Consider the following 27,426-nt stretch of genomic DNA (forward strand, 5'->3'; position numbering starts at 1 on the left):
TAAATAAAAACCTATCATTTAGAAAGTCTTTTATTTTTTATCCAAATTGACTATTTTAAAACTTAAATATTAAAAAACTAGATATCTTATATTTAGCTGAGCTGAGCTACGACAAGGATTTAAAATCGACCCTAATTTTTATAAAGCTGAATACTTTTTTGGCATTTGGGTAAAATAGTTATCGGATTCGGTTCGACCTTTCAATCACCCATGTCACTGAATACCTGCTTAGTAAGCTGCATAAATAGTGAAGAATTAGAAAAAATGTTACATTCTGTATAGTATAAAGAGTAGTACACATATTGAATGAAGCTGGGTTATTTTTGGGATGGGTTCTAGAGGCCTACAACTGTAAATGTGCTAGACTTTTTGAATCTTCGTCAGATTAATTTTAGTTATAGTCACACGAATTTTTTATCATAATAGCACTTCGTTAGGGTGAACACACTATATTCTCAAGGTATGGCATTTTATTTGTTTTTCAGTATAAACAATTTAACAGTCTAAACAGTTTATCGCATATAATATATATTTTTTGGTCAATAAAATAATTAAAATCTTACTTGTGGTGCCAACTTCTATATGCATGTGGTTAGATTAAAAATCATTTAATTATTTTGCAAGAGCTATGTGTAAATACACTTATCAATGTTTGACCTAACCTAGCACCGATATAAAAATGTACATATGTACTTGTGTAAGTAAATATTAAACCATTGTGACCTCACATGTAAGTAAGAGTCACGATACACTCTCGTGCTCAGAATGTTTACGCCACGAGTAACGAGTCGTTACTAACGAGGGTGTTATAGCCGAGCCTCTCGCTACTTCCAATAAATTTGCATGGACTACTATAGAGGCGAAACGATAATCCAAAAATATTCTAATTCCATTTTTTTTGACTTTATTCACACATATTTTTTAAAATGTTATCAATATTTTCCTCCCATAAAATATTTTATTTTAATTTTGTCAAAGTTTTGATGATATATAATAATGATAACATAATACTATATACACATACAGCTGTTATATATCATGCAAGTTACAGACTACAATTATTAACGTGAATAATAAATCCACCATACTATTTTAAATAAATAATTAAATTAAATAAATAATAATAAATGTACAAAAGATAACAATTATTTAAAGATGTTGTATAATAAAGAAAATGTTTCAAGTATTATTTATTAAAATTTTATTAAGGTTTGCACGTATAACAGAAAAAAATGGATCTATTTACTTGAGAATATGAGATGAAGGATAAGATGTACTCTCACAACAGAATTTTATAGAGATTATAGGCCTAGGACGCGTAACACATGTGACCACTAAATTAAAAAATTAATTCTAATTTAAAAATTCTATTAAAAAAATTTATTTAGATTGAAAGTTCCTTTGGTTTGTTTTTAAAATAAAATTGTAACATATGTGTTCATTAGTGAGTTGTTTTTTTATTGTTGGTGATTATTATAACTTTTTGGCAGTAATATACTTATATCATATTATATAAAGATGCTCAGTGCTTCTAAACAACATTTAACATAAATTTTTAAAACACGTAAGTACTGCTGCATTACCATTATTTATTCAACTTTATAACTATACATTTCAAAATGAATTAATCATTAACTGTTTATAACCTTAATCAATAAAATGCTAATTGTGGTTTGGTCACAAAAATTAGACAATACTTATTGTATTTTAATAATAAATAAGGTTAAATTATAATTTTTGTTGAATTAAGTTAGCCTTATTTTTTGTTTATTGACTACCCTTTGTAACAAAAAAGTTGTCATTGACCCGTAAAAGTATTCCATAGTAAAAAATTGACTTACGTCATTAGCCCGTAAAAGTATTCCATAGAAAAAAATTGACTTACAAAAACTTTAATCGTCGTTGACCACATTTTGATGTCTCTGGACATTTCTGAAATATTTACTGAATTTAATTTTTGACTATTCTCGAGAAAATATAATAACTTTTTTATTTATAATATATCTCCAAAACATTTATCTGGTCTGGAAATACTCATGGCAGCTAGAAACAACCAATTTATAACACCCTTTGGATGGTCTAATTTTAATTTAATGGGTACCACGTAATTACAGCATTTTAAGAATATATAATAATATTAATAAGTCTTATTTTATAGTAGCATATTTTAATAGTGTTCCTTAGTACCTCAATATGTCTGAAATTAATATAATAGTTTCTGTTATTATTCTTGCTTGAATTGATCATTTGCCCAAATTACATTCAAAAATGTTTTTAATTCAAAGAAAAAATATCCAATAACGATCATTCCAAAGCGTCCATTGGACTCTTAACATTATACCCAAAATCTAAATTTGGTATTATTTAATTATAGGAAAAAATTGCTAGCCCTTTCACTCTAATACATATTCCATTTTTGTATAAACATTATCGCAGGTTATGCAATTTTTGTTTATTACAATTGCACGCTTAAACGCAAGCCGCCATGTAAATGTAAAAAATTGCAGTAAGTGATATTTTGTAATTGTCAGATAGTAACTAAAGATCCAGTAATATTCGGTTACACAAGATGATCATTTGTTAGTAAATGTGGTTGTGAGTGTTGAATATTGTGTCTAAAATTAGATAAAAACAAGATTGGAAATTAATCTCCTTGACATATGGATCAACAGAAATAGACAAAATATCTGTAAAAGAAATTTTTAAAATTATTTCTGTTAGTTATATTAATAAAAGCCCAATGATTATTTGCACGTATATTCTTAGAATTTATTTAAAAAAAAATTAAATAACTTTTAATTAACAAATGATAATCTTTAATAAAAAATATTCACATTAAATTATTTTATTTTGTCGCAAATAAAGAGTAAATTTAGATAAAAAGGGGAAATTAGTCTCCTTGACATACAGATTATCAGAAATAGAACATGACAGTAATAAAAACATTATACTCAATTATTTTTGACAACAACAAATACAAAGTAAATACAATAATGTTTAGTTTAGTTAATAAATGTATTAACGAACTTTACGTTTTAAGGAAATTTTGTCATGTTAAATCTTAATAAGTTTACAAATTGGTTTATTCAAATTTGTTTAACAAATTATATCATGTAATTAATATTACTAAAAAATATAATTAATTGTGACGTATTATTTGGTGATTTCCTGTTTTGTTTTAGACTTCTAAATTTAAATTTCAAATCACCTTGGGCTACAGAAATAGATTAAATAAAAAAGACTAAATATATTCTCAGTTAAAATGTTGCAATTAGCTCTTGGTAACCTCTTAGATAATTCTTAATATTTATTGATATAATTATAATAATAGTTTTTTGCATATTTAATATAAATTTTGATATAAAATAATAATTTAATAGACTTAGGTTAGTAAGGAAATATTTTTTCGAATATTCAAGGCTGGCACGTATTCCAAGATGTAAACTGAATAACAATAACTAAATAACCCTAATCTACGGTTTTATTACAATTAAACACGTGCTTTCAAAAATAACGAATCAGAAACCGATTTAATAACATCCTGAGATAACATAACGTAGATGCGCACGCAGTAAGCGCCAGATATAAATTAAATATGTCAGGAATTACATCAACTAGTGTCAATAACATTCTATTCACTTGACCATCTAGAATCCATATCCTTCTAGGTACTACATTGAAAATGACCACACTCAGCAAGAAAGAAACCATAGCGCTACGCGAGAAATACATCGGGTAAGTAATTTAACTATTAATCAGACATGTGCGTAGTTAGTTTCAAGTTAATTCATTAAGCCATAACATCAATTACTAATAGGTGGACAATAAATTAATATTATTATAGAAAAGTTAATACTATATTAATAATAGATTTTAATTATGTTAATTAATAGAATCTAAAAATAATCTATTACAAATATTTAAAAAAATATATTTAACTTAATTTAATGGACTGACGGACGAGACTAAAATGCTTATCATTTGTATTGTTTTTGTTTAAAAAACGCCAGATTGCTTCTATTATATTATCGTTTTATTAAGTTACAAGTAGTGAATATGGTTTATGTTATAAAAAAATACAATATCTTGTTTATTGTTAAGGCTCATAATTGTCGTATAACAGTCATGTTTATTGTATAATCACAATATTCATGTTACTAATTCATATTCCTGTTTTTTTTTTATTTTCGATTTATCTAAATTTTTCCGGTTTGAACATAATGTCATACATAATTCTCATAAGTCATTGACTTATTCGATAAAACAAATGTTATGGAATATTTTGTTTTGTTTCAGGAAATCATGTCAGTTGTTTTTCCGCAAAGATCCTTTGAAGATTATTTCTGCCAAAGGACAATACATGTACGATGAAAGAGGTGATGCCTATTTAGACTGTATCAACAATGTGGCTCATGGTAAGTTCTAAAGTGGCATTTTAAAAATTGTTTGGCCAATAATTTTTACAATAACTTGAATAGAAATTCAGGTCAGATAAAAGTTACACTGATAAAATATTTTTATAACCTTGGATTATTTTGCAATTTTACAATACGTTAGAGAACAATGCCGATTTCTTTTTTACAAACTTGATAGAGTGCAATTGTACTTCACTAATATTTTAAGTGAAATATCAACAAATTATTAAAATTCAATAATAATCAGATATAGTTTTTATTATGTATTCGAAAACCGCCATATAGTTTTATCTAAATGATAAAAATGGTTTGGCCAAGAGTAGTACGTATTTTATTTTTATAATATTTTAAATAGAAATTTAGGTCAGATAAATATTTTAGTGATAAGGATAAGGTAACTTTGGACTTTTATGCGATTCTCTAATACGTCAGAGAGTAATTCTAATTTTCTTCGTTTAAATTTGATGAAGTACTGGCATATAATTCTTTTTGAGTGTACATTGCCCTAGAACATTCAATATTACTCAATTAGACTCATTCATTTATAATTCACAATTTTATTATATTTAAATGTCGAAAATTTATACACTTTTTGGCAAAAATTTATTAATATTAATAACTCTATCCTAAAGAGTTTGGATGGTTATTTTAAAATTAATTATTAGAGTAGGTCATGATTTAATATTATTAAATTATATTGTTTGTTTAAATTAAGCTGTACTTATTGCCCATTATCATAAGGTCAAATGCTGATAATCACGGGTTTAAAGACGTAAAACTAATGGTATTTGAAAAGTCGCGAATTCCACATTAATTAATTATTAATTAATTGTATATTTAAATCATCAAAAACAGAAACTGTTTACGAATCATTTTTAATTTTTAATATACAGTTGTCGTATTTGAATAATGATCATTTAATTAAAATGCGCAATTTTGCGTAGACATAATTTTAAAATGTCATAGACGTGATATGGTTTATTGTGAAATATCAAAATAAATTTATTAAAACGTGTAAACATTTATAGGATTTTAACAGTATTTTGTTATTTATGTGGATTAAGTACTAAGTAAATTAAAATAAACAGAACATTAAATTATAATGGAATTTTTAATTTCAAATCATGACCTACCAGCTGTAACAATGAGTATATTAAAACTTCAAAAAAAAATTATATTTATAACACTTATGTTTCTTGTAGTTGGTCATTGCCATCCTGATGTCGTGAAAGCAGGCAGTGAACAAATGGCTCTTCTCAGCACCAACAATAGATTTTTGCACGACAATATCGTACTGTGTGCGCAGAGAATCGTTAACACTCTTCCTGAAGAACTGAGCGTGTGCTTCTTCGTTAACTCTGGCTCTGAAGCTAATGATTTGGCCATAAGGTTGGCACAAATTCATACCGGCAACAGGCAAATCATAGCACTAGAACAGTAAGTATTTTCTAAATTTGACAACGTATTTCGAAATTTCAGTAAAATTCTAGCGCCTACAGAGGCCCTTGGTTCCGGCTTCGCATTTTTCTTTGGTTTGTGTTGGGCTATAATATCTCCGCTGATGTTTTGTTTACTCTTTCTAATTCATCTGTTTCGCATTTTTCTTTCAGCTACTGAACACATAAGATGGATGTATTGTTATTATACCTACCTCTGCGGACTATGAAAGGACTCTGATCTACAAAACTAAACACCTTGTCGTTTCAGCGAGAATCATACTCCATATAATTTTTTCAAAATTATGTTTAGTGTACTTACATCTAAATTCCTTTTTCGTTTTTTGTCAAAATTACTATTAATCCGAATTATGGGGATAAGAATAAGTTGGGCGGTTACCACTTTAGCTATTTTTTTAGTGCGTACCATGGTCATTTGACTTCTTTGATTGATATTTCCCACTACAAATTCAACCTCCCTGGTGGTCCAAAACAGAAGGAATACGTTCATGTTGTAAGTAAACCTTAAGTTTGATAGTTCATAAGAAAGATAATATTTTATTAATATTGTAGGCAAGCTGTCCCGATTCTTATAGAGGTAAATTTAATGATAGTAAGTACAAGAAAGAAGATATTGGTGAACTCTACGCCGATGAGGTGAAAGATATTTGTGATCGTGTTAAAAAGGAAACCGGTGAAGGAATTTGTGCCTACATAGCTGAAAGTATGATTAGCTGTGGTGGTCAGGTAATTCCGCCACAAAGTTATTTCAAAAATGTAAGCAAATTTTCAACAAAACTCTTACACTAAATAATTAATATCAATTGGATTTAGGTTTACAAACATGTAAGAGCAGCGGGTGGAGTATGCATTGCTGATGAGGTTCAAGTTGGATTTGGACGTATTGGAAAACATTGGTGGACCTTCCAACATTACGATGTAGTGCCAGATATTGTTACTATGGGCAAACCAATGGGTAATGGGCATCCAGTTGCAGCTGTTGTAACCACCAAAGCAGTAGCAGATAGTTTCTACGCGACTGGAGTAGAGTATTTTAATACGGTGAGAATATTACTTGGATTTTATTATATTATATTCTTGTGTTTGGTTTGTTGATTTTTATTATCTTGACGGTGTCTTTTGCATATGTTTTCACATCGATTTTAAAATTACATATTTATCTATGTATAAACAAAAATAAGATGTATAACATAAAGAGTAAACATCTAATTCAATTTGAAACATCATAAATTTTCCGTGTTTATAAATTTGTAGGAAGTGGAATTTTTTGTATTTAAATATAAGTACATAGAAAAAATAGTAATTCAATAACACATGTGATAACAAGATGATTTTTTTAGTATGGAGGTAATCCTGTATCATGTGCCATTGCAAATGCAGTATTCGACACAATTGAGAAGGAGAACTTAAGAGAACATGCCCTAGTTGTGGGTGAATACCTCCTGGATAGTTGTAACAAACTTAAGAGCAAACATCCCTGCATTGGTGATGTTAGAGGTCTTGGTCTTTTTGTCGGCATTGATATTGTAAAAGACAGGGAAACTAGGGCTTCGGATAGAGAAACGGCAACGTACATAAACACAAGGTAAGTTTTAAGCACTCTACCAATCTTGACAATATACTATGCACATACTTGTTTTTAGAATGAAGGAAGAACACATTTTGTTGAGTGTTGATGGACCAGACTGCAATGTTATTAAACTAAAACCACCGATGGTATTCTCCAAGGAGAATGTTGATGAAGTTGTGTCTACTTTAGACAGAATTCTTAAAGAAGTTCGTCACCAAAAAGAAGATTCATGTCAGATAAATCGTACTGGTAAGACCAATTCCGTCAATGGTGAAGCTGGTGCATCTAAAGATCAAAGTTCGCACAGAAAACCTGGATTGGACGAAGATGTGAAATCCATATAAGTTTTATATGTTCATTACATTATTTCATTGTAGATGAAATTACATTTTAATATATTGCCAATGTTTTAATTGACAATGATTAATTTATATTAAAATTTTTAATATATTTTAATAGCCTTTAGAGGGATTTATATCTGTTCTGACATTTTATAAAATGCAAAATATTTTTTAGTATTATTATTTTTATTACGTATCGAAATAAATTATTAAAAATTTTATTAAATTACTGCAGTTATAATCAATAAATAAAATGATTCGATGTATATGGAATTTGTTTTTATACTTACCTGAAATAATATATTCATTAATCGAGGCCAAAAATATAGAGATATGAATTTGGTCAGAAGAGAAAAAGGAATATGAGATATCCCTAGATTGTATTTTCAAATACCGGCGATTCGTCTACGTAACTTTGAACATGTCGATTTCGGTTTATCCTGGTGTAACGTTACATGAATAAACAATGGGATAAGCTCGAGGCAAGTATTTTGTCCAAAAGGGGATTTATATAGGGAATTACCGTCCAAACTGCGAGATCTACTAGCTTTTATATGCATTAAATGGACTTGACAAATACACTCTGTTGAAGTAAGCTAATTATTCTAGAACGACCATTCGTCTATTAATTGTTATTTATGGTTAGTTTCACTTTTGAAATTTAAACAACAATAAAATGTAAAAGGTTTAAACAAAATAATTATTATTAATTAAAATTGTACTAAGAAACATATTGGATACAATCTATATACATTGTAATACTATATTTTTTGGTATAGTTTTATTTTCCCCATCTACCTCTGCCTCCTCCAAATCCGCCACCAAAACCACCTCCTCTTCCAAAACCACCCCCGAATCCACCGCCACCTCCGAATCCACCTCCACCTCCGAACCCACCACCAAATCCACCACCTCCTCCGAAACCACCACCACCGAATCCTCCACCTCCTCCAAAACCGCCACCTCTTCCAAAACGTCTAGGGGCGGCCTCCACATCTAATCTAATTAATATTGTTACCAAGAGAATGGTGATTATTATCTAAAAATTAGATTTGAATTCAACATAAACGTTATGTTTATTATAATATTATAAAGATTTAGAATTATAATCAAAATTTATTTGTTTACTTACTTTAGACATAGTAATGGTCATATGTAAAACTTTAAATGGTACTAAATACGTAGGATTATCTACACACTATCTTATATACCTTTATTTTCCAGTATAACTAGAGGCCGGATTTTAGTGTTGTTTGTTTGTTTAGCAAATTATTATCAATATCAAAATGCTTTTTTGAAAGATTTCAACTTTAACTGTTTCATTATTGCTTCAAAATGACAAGTTTAATTTAATTAATTTAAATAAAGCAACACAAGTTACAAACAATATTATTTTTTATTTATGTGTAACACAGAACGTATTATAAATTTATATATTGATCTCACTGTATATACTGATAAAAGTATAAACATTTTTAACTGTTATAATATTATATATGCTAAAAGTATTCGATTATTTGATTTAGTTTGTACCCTCTTCTAAACTTAAACTAGCATACTTATATAAAAAATAGGCTGAATAGATTTGCTTTATAAAGGCATATTTTTAACAAAACAAAATATCTAATTTTTACCAAGGCTACAAAAATGTTTTTTGGGAATTACATAGTTAAAGATATTCATACCCAGAAGCACAATTCCAGAATCACTACAAAGTAATAAAATTTTATAGCTTCTAATTATTTGAAAATTATAATTCATTTGCGTCATGATGTAGTATTTTAGAAGGTAACTGGGAATTAATAACTATTTATAGGAAAATATATTTAACATCTTTGAATTTTAATATTCAAATTTCTTTTTGTATCAGATTTTTAACTTTCTTACTAATTATAATAAAAAACAATAATTGACGATGATAATAATTAAATCTTAAAATAGTTCATTTTATATTATATATAGTTATAACAAACAGGAATAATTACTTAAGAAGTGCCCTTTTTAAAAAGATTTTAAAGTAATACTTTGGAATATTTTTCTTTATACACCATATCTAATTTTGTTTAGTGTTTAGTTTATTTATTTAAGTTCTCTAAAAAGAGTTTTTGTTTTATATTTGATACATCTGACAAAGTACAAAAAGAGAACTAATTAAAAAATCAATAATTGAATCTGTTTTTAACTTATTTTAATATTCATAGAATTTACAATAATTGTATTCACGAGCTATTATCATTTTCCAAATCCTTTGCCACCACCAAATCCGCCTCCAGCGCCACCTCCGAATCCGCCTCCAGCACCACCTCCGAATCCGCCTCCCTTTCCACCTCCAAATCCGCCACCGCCTCCAGCACCACCGCCGAATCCACCGCCACCTCCGAGACCACCTCCGAATCCTCCGCCACGGCCGCCTCCGAATCCGCCACCCTTTCCACCTCCAAATCCGCCACCACCTCCGGCACCTCCTCCGAAACCGCCGCCGGCACCGCCTCCAAATCCACCACCAGCTCCGCCACCAAAGCCGCCTCCTCTGCCTCCGAATGGAGTGGATTCAACCACTACTGTGGCTAGGATAACCAGTACTAATAAAGGTACTAATAACTGAAAAGAGATTTCCATTTATTGAGATACAATTACATACTAAATGTAATACTTTAAATCTAATAGTAATATGAATAACACTTTAAATAAACTTACTTGAAACGTGTAAATTCTATATGGTTTTTTTAATATAAAAAGTGTAAATTAAATAAAGGTGCTAATAGTAGTCATTTATAATTTATTGCATGTATATGGTGAATCAAATCTATATATAATAAAAAATATATTGAAAACGGATAGTTAAATTGAAAAAAGTGTACTTTAGGATCCATGTTTATTAAATATTTTAGGTGTCTATGTAAGGGTGGTTCAACAATTGAGATTCATAACCTTAACCACAATGTTCAAAAAATACAATGTAGTTAATATTTATAGAAATATATGTTCATATGTATGTAATTTGTTAATGCACCGTGCACTTTTTGGTTTATAAATAAAATTTCATGATTGGTTATATTTAAATATCTATAAAAAACATTGTAATTATCATTATGAAATTGAATAATAAATAAAATTGTTAAACTCAAATTACATAAATGATAAAAATTACTTTTTATCTATAACAAAAAAAAAATAAATAAATAAATAAATAAATAAACAATACCTTGAAAGCCATGTTGCTTCTGCAGTCAACGTGGGACTGAAGCTCAGACAAATCTTCAGATTTTTATATGGTGTATTTTTTTCTATCTCAAGGCTACTATTACCAAGTGCACATTATAAAAAGCTGGTAACAAAGGTGCCCCATCTTTAGTAATGATTGAATATGATTGGTTGAATTTCACGGTAAAAAACTGTTTACCATTTGAGATTCGATAAATTTGTTAACAGTAAATTAGCATTAAGAATATTCCTAGGTCAAGAACACTTAAAAAACTGCTTTGTTGTATATTTGTTCACTTTACAATAAGAAAATAATGGTGAATTTGGCAATTGACAATAAAATAAATAATTAAAAAGTCAGTCTTATTGACTTATCTATCATTTCATTCTGCTTTAAATAAAAAAAATATTTTTTATATATTGTCTTGTTGACTTACGTATTTTAATTCATCTTATGCACTTATGGGGAACAAATTTGACGAAGTTTATGAAAATTAATTTATAAAAATCTGTGTAGTGGTCTGTTGCAAGGCCAGTGGTGGTAATATCTTAAATTAAAATACATTAAAAATTTTATTGCTTATAATTTACATAATTTATAATGATTTCAGATTGAAACAAAATAATTTACAAATTAATAGATAAAAATTAAAAATAATTCTGATTTGACTATGAGATTATTTTCTATACTATATTAAATAATGGAAAGGTAGATTTCTTTAACTATGCATTTTGTGCACTTTTTTCTTAATTGGAATGATTTATTTTACATTATATTAATATTAGATGTTTTTACGATTTTATGATTTTACAATTTTGTTTTACTTATTAAAAATAGACAATTAATGAAAAAGTAAAGAAATGCCTTCAAAATACATAGCACTAAATAACTGTAATTAATATCCAAATTAATTAATATTGTAAATACTAATATATTTCTTTATGATGCAAATCACATTTTATTACATTGTTAATAAAAAAAATAAAAAAAAATGAATAATTATATAATCAATTATTGCCATCATAATCCGGTCAAACCTCGAAGTCTAATTGCGAATCAATTTGGTGCGTGACATTTACGATTTATCGAAAATTTATATACTGGTAATAATTAAAGATATAAGCGGACTCATAATCAAGTATTAAAATAATTATTTAATTATTAATTAATGATTAAATTAATTATTTAACTAAATGTTTGGAAATTAATCGAGATTACTCATCTTTAAATAACGGATATATGTTTTAATAACATCATTTTAATAAACATTTGTAATAATACTTATAGAAATATTCTAAATAATCTCTTTAATTTTCTGAGAATCAAAACAGTTATGAGTTATAAATTATTTATTTACATCTTAATCTATATACTATAAATGCAAGGAATGTTATTATTTTCCGAATCCGAATCCTTTGCCAAATCCACCTCCGAAACCTCCGAAACGTCCGCCTCCAAATCCACCGCCAAAGCCTCCTCCTAAGCCTCCAAGTCCAAGACCACCTCCGAAACCGCCGCCTCCTCCGAAACCACCGAAACCACCACCGCCACCGAATCCACCGCCTCCTCCAAGACCAAGTATGGGTGAGGCTTCAACTATAGCGGCGGCTAAACAAGCCAGTAATAAAACGGAAATAATTAGCTGAAAAATAAAAAAATGTAATATATAATTTGATACTGAAAGATGAGTTTACGTATTGCAAATGATATTACCTATCGCGTATTTTAGATTGTAATACAAGTTTACTCAACATTATGTGTTTGAGGAAGTCACGTTCTTTTAATCGATAAACTAACATTAAGCAAATTAACTTTTATTGTGAACAAAAAATTCGAAAATTAAAATAAATAAAATGTCAAACTGAATGTAAGTAACAATAGTTTTAATATGATTAACTAATTAAATATAAATTAATTTAAAAAATATGTACTAATTCTTACCTTATGTGCCATGTTAGTTCAACATTCACACTTGTACTGTTCCTTTTTCAGACACGGTCTATTTTATATATGCTGTAACTTTAGGATTTAAAAAAACTGGTAAGTCCATTAACTATTAACAATTCAGAAGTTCATTGGCGAGAAATAGGCAAAACACCTAATTTGTTTACTATTTCCTTAATTCTTGTAAATATTAATCATCTGCAGAGGTCAAACAAGCGTTGATTTTTGTTGTTGGAAAATTCAAAACATTATTTACAACATTTTTTTAGTTCTAGACGTTTCGTATTTCATTTACATATTTAATGATTTGATATCATGGAATTTTACTAGAATCAAATAAAATTTTATATATTTTAATAAATGTATACAGTTTGATTTCATATTTATTTTAACACATTTTATTTTTTTGCTTAGAGAATTTAGAAAAAAATAATAAGCTGTGCCAAATATCATGTCTAAGAATATTTGCTTTTTTTAATGTGTACATTAGAGTAAACTGTTTACAGCAATTTTAAGAAAATTTTCATTTATTTTTTTTGGTTTTGAAATATGTTATGACTGTTTAAATTTTCGGAAATTTCTAAATCATGCGTTTCTTTCATTTTTGATTTTGATCAATGTGTTTCCTAAAGTTGCAGTTTTTGAGGATCTTTTTCAAACGATTCTTTGTAATCATTAAAATGACTAGTATTAACATTCCTAATTACTGAATGTATGAATATGTACTTCATATGTGTAAAAAGCTATTATTAACAGTATTATTAAGTTAGTATTTTGTTTAATTTGTGTGACATCAGGTCTATTTACATACACATTAGAGCTAGTCGGTATGGCGCATTGATCATAAATAAATTATTTAAAATATTTTTAACAGTTGAATGCAGACATTGGGTTTTTCATAAAGTGTTTATTAAATCTATTAACACTTTTTTAACTACAATTCGGCATTATCTTATGGGAAAAATAGTGTAGACGAGCATAGTTGTTGATTTTATGCTGTAGTTCCCCTTAACCTCTAATAAATGATAATTTTTTGCATATAAGCCAGCAGCTATTAAGTTACATAACAATGGCGAACAAGTTACGTTCACCTCCAGCTAGTATAAGATTCGTCAGGAAATTTCGGGTGTTCGAATTGGACTTTCCAAGGTCAAAATCGTGAGGTATTTATTCTTTTCGTACAGGAAACGAAAGGTGCTTGTTTATCTAAAAGGAATATTTATCATTCAAATAGGTTTGAACTATTAAAAATTAAATATTATTGATCACGTCTTTTCGATGAGCAAACAATTTGTTGAGGTTAAAATTTATCAACGCAAATCAACATCAATTAAGTTGATTAAACTGTAACAAAGTATGATGCATAAATAAAACACACAATAGAAAAACATTAATTTATTTTGTTATATTTAACGTCTCATACAAATTTTGTTGATTTATTAATATATCTGGAAAATGATTTGGCACATTTATTATATAAAATATTTTTATAGCTAAAAAGGAAAATAAATAAAATTGAAATAGACTATAAAGCTAAAGATTTTAACTTTGTGTATGTACAATTTTCCTATAAACAAAATAAATGAGAATCTGTAGTAATATTGATTTCATGTCAATTATATTACATTACGGTTCTGCGATGAAGTTCTATTTCTGTAGTATCTATTTTGATTTGAAAGTAGCGACGATAAATGTAAATACATGAAAAAGTTTTCTAACTAAATCCCACCATTATTTTTTAGTTAAAATACTTTTAATTTTAATACAAAAGTTAAAGGCTTCCAGATTCCTTTTAAAAAGTCTTAATTATAGAAAAGGCAGGGTATTTTATCAGTTGTGTGGTTTCCCAAGAATACAATTTTACGACTGCCAGACTTTTTTTACTAAACAAGATTTCAAATGTGTGATATCGATTCGTGTGCTTTTTGTCTGTACAAAACGTTTTGCGAATACATCATAGCCCATGTTTGAATCCAATATATTTTCATGTTAAAACAGTTATTGGGTCATATTATACTCCAGAGTATAATGTCTGTGTCATCGTTCGTGATAAATATCTCTCATAAACCCGATTAAATTGAAAATCGTTAAGTTAGATCCAAGTCCAAGATAATGATTTCGTCTGCTGCAGGTAACAAACATTTCAAGTGTCAGTGTGTATTATTATTTTTTTTTTAAATAATTTTTTCTTAATTAATTCAAATTATTTTATTATTTCAATGTTACCATAAAACATTAGTTTCAATAAAATAATGATAATAATATATAATATACATGTTACGATAAATGTGATTAACCCGGTAATTATATAGAATTACCTGCTATTATATATAATCACCTCTAAGTTTGGTAAACGTTATGATTTCATGAATATTTATCAAATTAACCGTCGAGTTTATATAATTCACAACTCAATGGCGAATGAGATAAAAGTCCGTTGGTCAGTTGGTTATTATTTAACTCAGATAATAAGTAAGAACACATAGAATAACTCAGCTACATTTCGCCCCTTTAGAATTTTTAAATCAAATTGGCAAAAATTGGCAAATATAAATATTTTTTTGATTTGAAAATATGTATCTTAAATTTTGTTATAGAAGGATTTTATAAAGATGTGACGAATATGTATAGATTCTATTTCAAATTCTGTATAAATTAAATAAATATGTATATATTAATCTACATTTTTTTTATTTTTATAACTATTTTTTTTTATATTTGTTGTCTGATTTTTTAAAACATTTATTATATAGGTCAATTATAATATTACAATATATTACCAGTTAGTATTTATTATTTTACCCTTCTAAGTAGATTAAGTTACTTACGATGAGATTCTTGCTGTAATTTTTATCTTTGTGATGTATAAATATTTGCCTAATAAAAATTTAATTTAAATTTATTTTTCACTTCGTTTACTTTCAGTTTTTTCACATTTTTTTGGAGCTTACCGTGTTGGAGACCCTTAATCACAAGCAGCTTAAGTATAAAAACAGGATTATGTTCAGAATTATTAATTTTCACGGTACATAAATGCAGTTTTATTATTCGTCTTAAAGTAACTCCCAGATTAAGTTGCTTAATACTAGGATTTTTTTATTAATTTTTAACAATTAGAGATTTTTTTCTTCACAACATTAGTTTTTCTTAAGCATCTGTCAAATTTTCTCTTTATAATAAAACAATCTTTTTATAACGACATAACGAGATTTACAGATATATCCAGGAACAGAATGGGCGGGTTATTCATAATTCACCTGTTTTAATATCCCCTTGACGTAGAAATACCAATCCAATGTAGACAGCTGTCTGTCCGTGTTTAGTTAAGACCCTTCATGGTCCGTCTTTGGGGAACCAAACGACATGATGAGTACAGATGGTCGCAACAGGCCGGCCTGTAAATTAACCCGAGGCACTTAATTTATTAAAATTCCGCAGAGAGTTAATGCGTCTTTGTAGGTGTATTCGCACAATTAAAAAGTTGTAAAACTCGGCTGCCAGAAAAGCTCTGTTTTCATTAAGGCCGCAGTCTGTATTTTTTTGTGAGGCTTTAGGTAAAAATGGAAGTCATGTATTTTTTGCAGATGGATATTTATATTTATATTAGCCGAGAAAAAAGATTAGGGACTAAATATAAAAGAAGCCGAGGAATATTCTGGTTAGCATTTAATTTTTTTTAAATGATTTGTTGCCAAATATATCTTTTCATGTTTTTATGACATTTACATTTTAATATGTGGGATAACTCCTAAATTAATATTGCTGCATCCAATTTAAAAATTTAAAAGGTTTTAATGGGAATGTAATATTTATCATCGCAGATTGATATAATTACTACAGATTTTCATTTAACAATATATTACTGCCGAATGTCTAGCAAATAGCATTTTTAATTTAAACTTGTTTTAGTTTTGTTTGAGTTTTTCAGTAATCACGAATTCATTAAAATGATTAATTTTACATTTTACATAATTTTTCTAGGGGATATTGGCAATACGATATTGCGAATATTTTTCTATTTTATTTAAAATAACAAATTAAGTTCAAGTATAAATTATAATTAATAATTAAAACCCCAAAATAAAGTAAACATTATAAGAGTTTGCAGTAGTAAATAAATTATCATATTTTTTGACGAATAAACATTGGTCAGCAATATAATGTTTTATATCTAATTTTAATGTTAAATTCAATTAAATTTATAACGTGACTAATAATTTGAAATGATTCCGAACAATAAATTCTGAACTAAAAATTAATAAACAATAAAACCTTCATATTATTTAAAACTCAATATTTTTATTAGAAATATGTCAATCATTTTTTAGGTTGAAAAATTATTTGATATTGCAACATTTAAATTAATAATCATTGTTAAATTCGAAATAATTATTTCAAACATAAACAACCACCTAAAAATCACTCCCCATATATTGCAAGAAAAGACACATCTTTCTTGATGCGACAAATTACAATTTACTGTTCGACGACGTCGATGTCGATTTCACTCCAGTGGCCGGAATCGACAATGTGCTTAAAGAGATCCGGAGGCTGGTGGACTTCAGGTCATATCTCTAGTATTGTGTCTTGTTCCGCTAAACTGTCCGATAGGGAGTGGCTGCTTCCGGGCATTGGCTCGGGTAGACAGTCATCCAGTACCTCCGTCACCTCCTCGAATTTACTGCTGAAAAAGAAGACAACAACATAGAATCCAATTTCAATTCTGTCGTGGTCAAGTTGTGGTGTTACAAATAAAATTACGGAGAATACAATGATCTTATAAATTTAAATAAACTATATTAGTTTTTACACTGTTTTATATGTAGAGTCATGTTAGGAATAGCACTGTTGAGAGAGAAATAAAAATATTAAGAGAAAGCAAATTTTCCTCGAAATAAGTTGTAAAAAATATTATATTAAATATAAACTATTTTAAGGAGAAAGTTAATTATTTCTTAAAATGAAATCATTCTAATAATATACACGGATAATGTTAAAAGTAATAGTTTTGTGATTATATCTACACTAAACATTAATTATAATAAATAAGAAATATTCTTTTTACTATTTAATTATTGATGATTGCTGAACTGCATCTGTTTGTATAAAAATAGATTTTTCCTATTATTTGTGTATTGTTAATATTCTCGTATGAAAAATTTCGTTTAAGTTTGAAATGCCACGCCACATTCTATGTCACTTTAAGTGCATCCAACTGCTTTATGGAACTATGCTTAATTTAACCATTAACGTGGCAGTTATGTACTAATTATTAAAGTTCCATTAAGCCAATTTAAACGGAAAGTTTAAATGCGCACTTACTTAGTGTAACTTTCACATACCTTTCAACCTCACAGTGAAGTCCTCCAGCACTCGCCTCTTTCATATTAAACGCTCTTATAATATGGTAGAGATGAACGTGTAAATTAGGTAATTTGTGCCTGATTCTTAAGATCCTGTTAACTGAGGCCTCTTAAATATAACAGTAGGAAGACGGAGCAAACACAAAACTTATAAAACATATAGGTATAAAGGAACGTGTAATACACATTTCATAGAACATCTGGGGGACGAACTATATTTTAGCATAACTTTAAACTAGATTATATAAAATACCTACACCACGTTGAACTTTAGTTATAAACGTCTATCTTAAAATTCATGTCTGCGGTTTCGGCCTCGAAGTCACTGTATATATTCATTGAAGTGAAATATGATGTCGGGTAGTTATGAACTTTACACATAATGGTTGTCTGTTGAACATTTCAAATTTGTATGATAGACACCCTAGATATTTTTTATGTATGATGCGAACATATTTATGTACTTAATAATCACATTGTTTGATTTTATACTTATTGAAGTATGTATATAAAAGAATAAAAGATAAAAGAGAAAAAGTAGATATGTAGGCGTAGTCTGAGATATACAGATCTCAAGTGACTTAGTAAAACCTTATATAGGTGAAACATGATATACCTAAATGTTGGCGGATTAGAAAAAGCACGAACCACGGAATTGCCAAATACTTATTTGAAGAACAACAAAAAAATCTTATAGAATAATATAAAAAACATGGCTGTTACAACAGTATCAATAAAAAATAAGTGAATCAACCATCTCGAGTAATTAGCAAAATATGCCAATGAACCTATCACAGTGATGAATCCAACAATTTATTTTAAAATTAATTAACGCTAGTAATGAAGCAGAGTAAAAGGTACTGAAAAAAGTAAAAAATGGGCATATAATCAAGTCTGTGGAAAATCCTATAAAGGTATAATAAAGACACAGCTAATATTTAATGGTTCAGAGAATATGCGTTAAATTACTGAAGAAAACAAAGATAAAATGGTCATTTTTTAATTCAAATTTACTTAAAAATAACTAAAATAAAATAAATTCATAAAATTTAAAATATTAAGGCTAAACAATTAAAAATAAAAAATTAGAATTTAAAAAAGTATATTAATTTAATAATAAATATCTAGAACAATAATAAAAAAGTATTATTAATCTACCAAAAGAAAAGGAGTGACGCAACCCATGCAAGACTTACGATCTATTCAATCATTCACTTGAAACATGTAAAGTATTTCAAGGAAGAAGGCTTTACAGCAATTAGTTTATTAAAATTTTGATTGTATCTTTGCATCTTGCAATGAAAATTCAAGAACCTCTTAAGGTTATATATACGATTACCTCTCAAAGCTGTCTATATCGCCGTGGAGCAGCCTTTCCTTCCTCCTTCTCCGGCGGCGGCCCTTGAACGAAAGGACGATGTGGAAAATGGCAAGGGCGAATATCTGGCCCGATGCCACATAAGATAACCAAATCTTGTGGGGCAAGAGCAGCGGCACAGCTCCCATGGGCACGTACAAAACACTCTTCTTCCAACCCTCGAACCACGTTACTATTGACCAACAACTCCATACACGGTTCTCGCTCCTGCAAACATAAAGACCATTTTAAGAACGAGTTTTTTTATCAACATGATTTTGTTTAACTTATGAGCATTAGTGAAAACTAATGTGTGTACAATGAAATATTTTTCCAATATAAAATATGGTACATTTTTATGGTGTGGATTGAATGAGGAAAAAGAAAACAAACATGTTAAACTATGTATCATTCTATTAATCTATAATACTCATCTAACAATAATCATTCACCATTCATCTGAGTATGAATGAATTACTAAAATTTGGTATCATACCATATTACGTTTAAACAAATAATTTTGTTATGTTTGTGTTATTTTTGTATTAATGTTTAATGTCCTCAATTTACGTTAACATACACCCCATTTTGATTGGTTAATTTATTTTTGTGTGATGTTTGCAAATGTAAAATGACAAATAAAAATTTCTCGTGGGAATATAAATGAATATATACGAGTTGTTTTTAGTTTCCATTTTCAGACTCATTTCCTGGTATATTTGTAGATAATTACAATGAATTTTGGAACTTATAATTGGTTAGCAATTGCAAGTTTCTATTAATAGTCATTTTCATCTACAGATAATCACAATGGATTATGGAACCTATAATTTTAATTGCTCAACGAATTTAAATATAAAATTTTATTTTAAAATTTCAGTTAGTTTTGTGATTTTTCTAAAACTATTTAATGTTGAAATTAGTTACAAATATATTAAATTTCAGCCAATTTTTCCGGGTTACAAACCTGATAACCACTCCAAAAAATGACTGTTTTAACTGGTGTGTAGATCATTTTACAGCGAGCGAAAATGCGGGGTATTTTTATCACCTAACTAGATTACTCAGTGACATTTATTTCTAATTATTATTGCAATGGGACTTGTGCTTTTTGGTATAACCCCGTTGTCTGGTGAAGGCGTAAAAATATCACAACGAGCGATGTAGCCTGGAAAATGTCCTAAAGGGGTACTTTTACGTATAAATTGCTTTTTCTCGTAGCAAAGACAAATTTTACAAGCAAAGTGAATGGAAGACTGAGAAAAGAAACAGCCATTCGACTATGGAAACTACCAAATAAATTGTAATATTATATAAATTTAATATAAGATTATTTTAGGTCGATAAAATTAAATAAGTGGTTTTCGAATAGGTGGATAGGGTATTTTCGAATGAGATTACGTGTTCGTTTATCGTTGAAACAATTTTACATAAATTGGTTATTACTTAAAATTTAAAAGAAATAGGCTAAAATTAAACTAACAGTGTATAACAAAGTTTTAAAATTAAAATAATAAATTTTTATTTTGTTACATGGAATATCCGTATGTAAACAAAAAATTCGTTCCAGTTATATTATATTTCAGATTGATGTTACGTTTTTCCTTAACATATTTCGTGGAGGCGTACTGATGTATTGTTGAACCCGAGAAAATGCAGCAAAACATAATGGAAAAAGTTTAAAATATTATTGCACTCAGTTACTTTTCTTGAAGGTTTATGAAAGTTCCGCAGGAAGTAAATTATTGTCTTTCACTTTTTGCAGGATTGAAACTTTTTGTTTACATTTACTTAGTTTTTAACTTTTTTTATTGTATGTTACATTTTATCTATTAATACTTTAATTAACATAGTCTTAAAACCATTTTAAATATTATTATAAAGAAAATTCACACAATATAATAGAAAATCCGTTCAAAATTATCATATAATATAAAAACAGATATATATATATATATATATATATATATATATATATATATATATATATATATATATAAATATAGTCTCCCATTTTAAATTTGTATACACAACTTTTGGTAAAATTAAATAAAATCTGTTTTATTAATATAAGACAATGTGGTTATTGTATTTTTGCAATAAAAGGAAACTTAAAATAATTGAATAGATAAAATTAAAGTTTTTATAAATTTAAATAAAAAATGCCTAAAAACATTACAAATTTTAATGCTTTTCAACTGGCAGTTATTTAGTACGAAGAAGATAAGCTTGAAAGCGTTAATAGAGTCATAAAAGTCATTCGCAATGGCCACTAAAATTAACGTAGTAGCATTGTTACAGGCTTCAAGTCAAGCTTATCTAAAAAATGTTTCTGCTTCACTACGAAATATGTTTCAAAATATTAATAAATCTCGTTTATCTTTGTTTTAATGGTGACACTAACAAGGCAGTTTTCCCGATTCTAACATGCTGTATAACTATTTCAATATTGTAGCATAAGGAAAATGACAGCAATTACATAGTATTTATGATGCAAAATCAATATGTTAACTGCAAATAAAATTGCTTTATTATGGATGTAATTGCATGTAAAATACCACCAATGTAATATATTTTGGAGTAATACTATGTATACTTTGTTAAACAGAGGATATTTGGATAAACCTTAGTTGATACTACTGGTATACCTATTAATGTTGAATATTAATTTGTCTGAAATTATTAATACCTACATCAGATAGTAATTTCCTTGGTCACTCATTTTTGATCCGTGTATATTTAGTCAGCCATCTATAAATTGGTGAATGCGCCAGTTTAATAAGGTCTATTGCGAAGTCTATTAAAATTAGTGCTGAGTAATTACACATTCAAGATTTGCAACGTTGTTATTTGCTTCCTGCAGCAAACACCCATAATGTAAGCATGAAATTCATCAATAGCCAATAGAGATAATCCCCTACTTATTTAATATTTGAAGTCAACCCTCGTGCACATGTTTACCAACAAATGGAAACTTGAAACCGTTGAAACTTTAGCCGATAGGGCACTCCCCCGGGTTTCCTCCCAACTTCTAATTGGAAGAGTTAATGAACCGGAAACGCACCTGACTTTCATAGGATTTGTTTTATCGCCTTAATTTTCGAGTGTATATCCTTCAGCATTTTCCAATTAAACGTCACGATTTATCAGCGGATAACGTTTCCTGTTGGAGAGAGATTTAAACGGGCTAGTTTATGTATTTTGAAAAGAAACGGAAATACTTTGAAAGCTAATATAGAGGTTTCTATATTTAGGACACATATGGAAGATAAACGACTTATAAATTAAATTTAATTGAAAGTAAACTTACGGTTCTGTTATTTCTATTTCGATTTTCATATTATAATCATTTCACAATAATCACACAAATTCAAAATTGAATCATGTTTCCTTTTTGGTTCATGTTGTACTTTTTTAAACATATTTATATTATTTTTGAATACCACAGTGGAATAATGATGAATACAAATAAATTTAGTTATCCTTGTTAAAATAATTAGTGTAATTTTAAATTAACATAAATTAATTTTCGTCCAATGAATTTAATCATATTTATGATAGCTCTAATGAACCCAAATACTATTTCTGTATAATTAAAGCAAAATTTAATGACATAATGAGGTCAATTAAATTATGTAATTTATTTTAATTTAAAATATTAATTAATATATATTTTCTTATAGATATTTGAGTTTTATTAGTGTATATAAAATTAATAAAAAATATCTCAGTAAAGTTTATTTTAAATAATAATAAATAATATTGTTTTTAATGTGTAATAATATTGAATAAAAAAGTATGAACAAAAATGATATGAACGTGAAATCTTCACTAATTTCGCATATAACAAAAAGGAGAATAAATTCATTTTATCCAAATTATTTTATTTAATTTATATAAAATATTTATAGTTCAAATTATTCAAGTATATTTTAGAATGTTCAAGTAAACAGAGTATAATAAATTTAAAATAATTAACTCTTGTAATTTTATATTCAATAAACTATTTGGTAGACTACTTTATTATGATTTACGATCATTTACCCGACAACAATTTAGAAGTTTAATTCACATTCCTGTTTCCTCTTGAATAGTGCCTGGGGCTTTGAGATTATTTAATCTCTTTCCACCCAAAGTCAACCGTATAATTTAATTTAAACAGTTAATTACAATAGTTAATACTTGTTGTCTGATTTTAAATCGGATTTAATTAATTTAAAACATAATTTAACTTTACCCATAAAACAGGAAGTAGGTTCAGATATCGTTCGGCAGGGACACTCTCAATAGAAAATAGTTTGGGATGATTTTTGCATGGTTGTGTAAACAACAGTGAATTACTTGTTTTGTTGTAAACGAAGTTCAGATATGCTTCTTGTGATTTCACGGAATTAATAAATCCTTTAAAGTCCCGGCTCTAGTAAAACATTTCAGCAACCCCATCCAGCGGTACACCACCATATATAAACTCCTAAGACAGTTCAAACTCTACTAAATTATGTGTTAAACCCAGCGATAAATTTATGCCAAATGTAAACCATTAATGTAGATCTGATTTACACGCCCCACACCTCAACATAATGGGTCGGTATCATAAACTTTCGAAAAATAGTTTTATTAAATGTAGGAGATATTTAAATTGAATTTTTGTTTTAGTTTCGCTAATAACTGCAAAAGGAAGTTGTAAAGTAAGAAACGTTAATAGTAAAAAGGGGAAACGCGATATTCGAAGGATAATTGACCCAGATTAACCGCAACAGTAAGCGAAAATTCACGAAATAAGAATTTCCAGGTTCATGGAGAATCGACGCTTCCGATCATTCGTCATTAAATATAAATTAAATGCTCGTAAAGTGTTCTAGGTGTTTAATGAATTGTTCTTCGTTAAATATTCTAAATAAAATCCGTACTCGTAAATTTACTTAGTCTCTGTATAAAAAATGGAGCAAAATGAATGAGTATGTCTTTAATTTTCATAAATGGTTTCCAATTAATTTTATGGTGTGTTAAAACTGCAACAACATCCTAATTAGAATTCCTGAAGGAAAGTAAATTTACCTTAAGAATTGTGAGAGATAAAATTAACCAGAATCTTCTATGAGGATTTAACTAAAGTATACAAGTTTCAGTAAACTATACTTATGTATATTTATAATATATCAGGAATACACGAGTGTATAAACAGAAATACAACTATTTATTTTTACGACTCCTTTATAATAAATGGCTTTCTTTATTAAATTCCTAAAACAGAAAAATTCTGTATTATTAAGTAGCTTAATATCTAAGAGTGTGAAGCTAGTTTGTAAAATCTGTTAAAATATTAAATTGGTCCCAGTAGTTCTTGCGTTCTCTAAACTTGTTATAGAATAAAATAAAACTATAATTTCTCATAACCCAAGATAATAGAAATTGCAGTTTGAAATATTTATTTTATAACTTTAGTGAAGAGTCTCGAGACTTGGAGATGAATAAAACGAGCAAATAAAGTTAATTCTCCTACCACGGGAAGATAAAAGTTGAATATGCCAATTATGACAAGTCCCATATGGTGTCTACCTAATTTAATAGGTTTTCGTCGTCCCAAGTCATAATAATGAAGGTGAAATTACAGTGCCATGTATCTTGCAAATGCGACAATTGGGAACAATACGGGCAGACGATAAGCTAACATACTATGCTATCTGGAATTTATGTTAGTCATACCGAGCCGATATCAACAGTTTATAGTAATGGCGTTATAACACTAATTATAATTGGATTAACGTTTCCACGTTGCCATATGACTCTATGAACTAACATTTCGTATGTGTCGTTAATCATATTATAATGATATAATGCAGCTGTTGTACAGTGCAATGTGTGTGTTGTAAATATTTGTCTGATTTGAATAAACGCATTTTATCCATTTGATCGTGTTTATTTTTTATTTAAATATATTATTTTGCTGAACTATCATTGTACCTTTTACTCTTTTTGTTATTTAGTTTCAATATGTTATTTTTTATGTTAAAATAGCTACACATTGTAAAATTAAAATTAATTTTAAAAAATGTGTTTTAAAATTTTGCAGACATTACCCGAATAAAATGAAAAAATATATCGATACAATTAAAATTTGTTGTTGCCTACGGCTTATAAATATACAAAGCTTTGAAGTTAAATTGAGCATTTCAACTTGCAAAATTTTTTGCTCCAGTCCTCTGTAAATTAATATTTACAAAAATCAGATAATTGAATATATTGTATATTACAATTCTAAAATGAAAATTGTTTAGACACTCTAAATATGTCTTTAAATTATTCTTTTAAAACTGTTCACTAAATCACGACTTTGAATAATTTAATTAAAACGAAAAAGACTATTTCCCCTCTGCTTGATAGTGAAAATTGGCTTGATCAGTATCTCGACTTTTGTCTGAGTAAGAATAATGCTTCTCTTTTATTTCTCTGCTTATATTCTAAAATAGGAACGCCCGAAACGTGTATCCTGCGATGTTTTCGAAAATACATTCTATTTTACTTAATTTAGATTTATAGTTACATTTTAATACTTTAAACCAATTAATGTAGGAGACGAATTTAAACTAAATGCAATTTAAAAATAAATTAATAAAAGTAATAAATGGATAACATTTTTTTCAAATTGCCATTTTAAATATTATTGTAATTTATAGCTATAATTAACTAATTAAATAAAACCAGCCAAAATAAAGTAGACGTACGTTTTATAAATTTTCAGAAGAATATTTTAAGTATGCATTTCTTATTCAGTCCCATAAAACAGACAAGCACTTTCAAAAAGCAAAAGAAAATGGAACACATAAAATATGGCATTAGGTTTTACTTTGATTACTTTGGTTCGCCTGCATAAAGTTCAAGAACGAGGGATTATTAGATGCGGAACAATAAACGAGAATTTTAATACAAACTCGACAAACTTAAGTGCGGAATAAAGCTCAGATATCTGACTGTAACATAATTTATCAGCGAAATGTATATTATGGCCGAATATGGTCAGCAATAACTCGCAGGAAGGAGCACAAGCACTGTTAGGGACATTTAAATAGATATATGGCGTTAGTAAAAATTCATTCTGAAATCTCGTTTTAAAGTTTTTTTTATACATGATTTTGTCAATTTAACTTCCCAAATGAAATTGTGGTTGGAAAATAATCATATATACAGGGTGACTCAAATGAAAATGAAATTTGGGTAACTTATGTATCTAAAAGTTTCTCATATTTCAGTAAAATCCCGTTATCCTTTTTCGTAGTAGTGATATCAATTTTTCGATTTTAAACGTAACATTCCTAAATACACAATATTAGATATTTAGATAGCTTATGTATATTGCCAGAAGATTTTTAAGATTATTAAATAATCTCCTATCTACATTCTTCTTATTGTTATTTTTCCCCGATATGATTTTTTAAAATTACTTAAGTTACTCAGTGTTACCATTTTTATTGAAAAATTATTTAGTTTTTTTAAAAATATTAACAAGTTGTTAGGAATTTCTAGTGTAAGAGACATAATGTTAAAAATAATAATTCTTAACATCGTATGTCCCTGCCAATGAAGATTTTAGGTAACTAAATATTTTAATGTATAATTAGATTATTTTCTGGTTATCCCATTTGAATGACAGCAGATCAATTTTCTAATTTTAAATGGAATGCTCAAAATATTATTTTATAATGAGAAAAACTAACATTGTTTCAAGTATCCTAACAACAGAACAATTATTCAAATTTAATTTTATTTAACTGTT

At 27.8% G+C, this 27,426-nt stretch overlaps 4 protein-coding genes across 5 annotated transcripts in view; 2 read left to right on the forward strand and 2 right to left on the reverse strand.

Moving 5' to 3' along the window:
* The first annotated feature begins 341 nt into the window (after positions 1-341).
* LOC109597022 (alanine--glyoxylate aminotransferase 2-like) lies at positions 342-8,049 on the forward strand. 2 transcript variants are annotated; one of them, XM_020012649.2, is made up of 9 exons: positions 342-460; positions 3,669-3,735; positions 4,297-4,415; positions 5,618-5,852; positions 6,272-6,365; positions 6,425-6,628; positions 6,686-6,913; positions 7,213-7,457; positions 7,516-8,049. In XM_020012649.2, exons 2-9 carry the CDS (start codon positions 3,683-3,685, stop codon positions 7,784-7,786), a joined length of 1,449 nt encoding a protein of 482 aa, XP_019868208.1. In that variant the 5' UTR covers positions 342-460; positions 3,669-3,682; the 3' UTR covers positions 7,787-8,049. The 2 variants fall into 2 exon arrangements, with proteins under 2 accessions (XP_019868208.1, XP_019868209.1); XM_020012650.2 differs by lacking the exon at positions 342-460 and adding an exon at positions 1,560-1,564.
* Positions 8,050-8,928: 879 nt separating this feature from the next.
* Positions 8,929-10,455, forward strand: LOC126264814 (uncharacterized). Its single transcript, XM_049964195.1, has 2 exons — positions 8,929-8,953; positions 9,967-10,455. Exons 1-2 carry the CDS (start codon positions 8,929-8,931, stop codon positions 10,386-10,388), a joined length of 447 nt encoding a protein of 148 aa, XP_049820152.1. The 3' UTR covers positions 10,389-10,455.
* Positions 10,456-12,278: 1,823 nt separating this feature from the next.
* LOC109597042 (acanthoscurrin-1-like) lies at positions 12,279-13,049 on the reverse strand. The gene is made up of 2 exons (XM_020012675.2): positions 12,930-13,049; positions 12,279-12,630 (listed from the first exon to the last, which is right to left on the reverse strand). The coding sequence occupies exons 1-2, from the start codon at positions 12,939-12,941 to the stop codon at positions 12,382-12,384; spliced, it is 261 nt and encodes an 86-aa protein (XP_019868234.1). The 5' UTR covers positions 12,942-13,049; the 3' UTR covers positions 12,279-12,381.
* Positions 13,050-17,227: 4,178 nt separating this feature from the next.
* LOC109597045 (uncharacterized) overlaps positions 17,228-27,426 on the reverse strand; it is a 40,415-nt gene continuing 30,216 nt past the window's right edge. Inside the window, exons 4-5 of the mRNA XM_049964196.1 lie at positions 19,635-19,880; positions 17,228-17,616 (exon numbers count right to left, since the gene is read on the reverse strand). Of these exons, the coding sequence (XP_049820153.1) occupies positions 17,499-17,616; positions 19,635-19,880 (364 nt within the window). The 3' untranslated portion in view covers positions 17,228-17,498. The remainder of the gene's footprint in view (positions 17,617-19,634; positions 19,881-27,426) is intronic.

The sequence above is a fragment of the Aethina tumida genome, chromosome 3 (assembly GCF_024364675.1).
Source record: "Aethina tumida isolate Nest 87 chromosome 3, icAetTumi1.1, whole genome shotgun sequence".
Lineage (NCBI taxonomy): Eukaryota > Metazoa > Arthropoda > Insecta > Coleoptera > Nitidulidae > Aethina > Aethina tumida.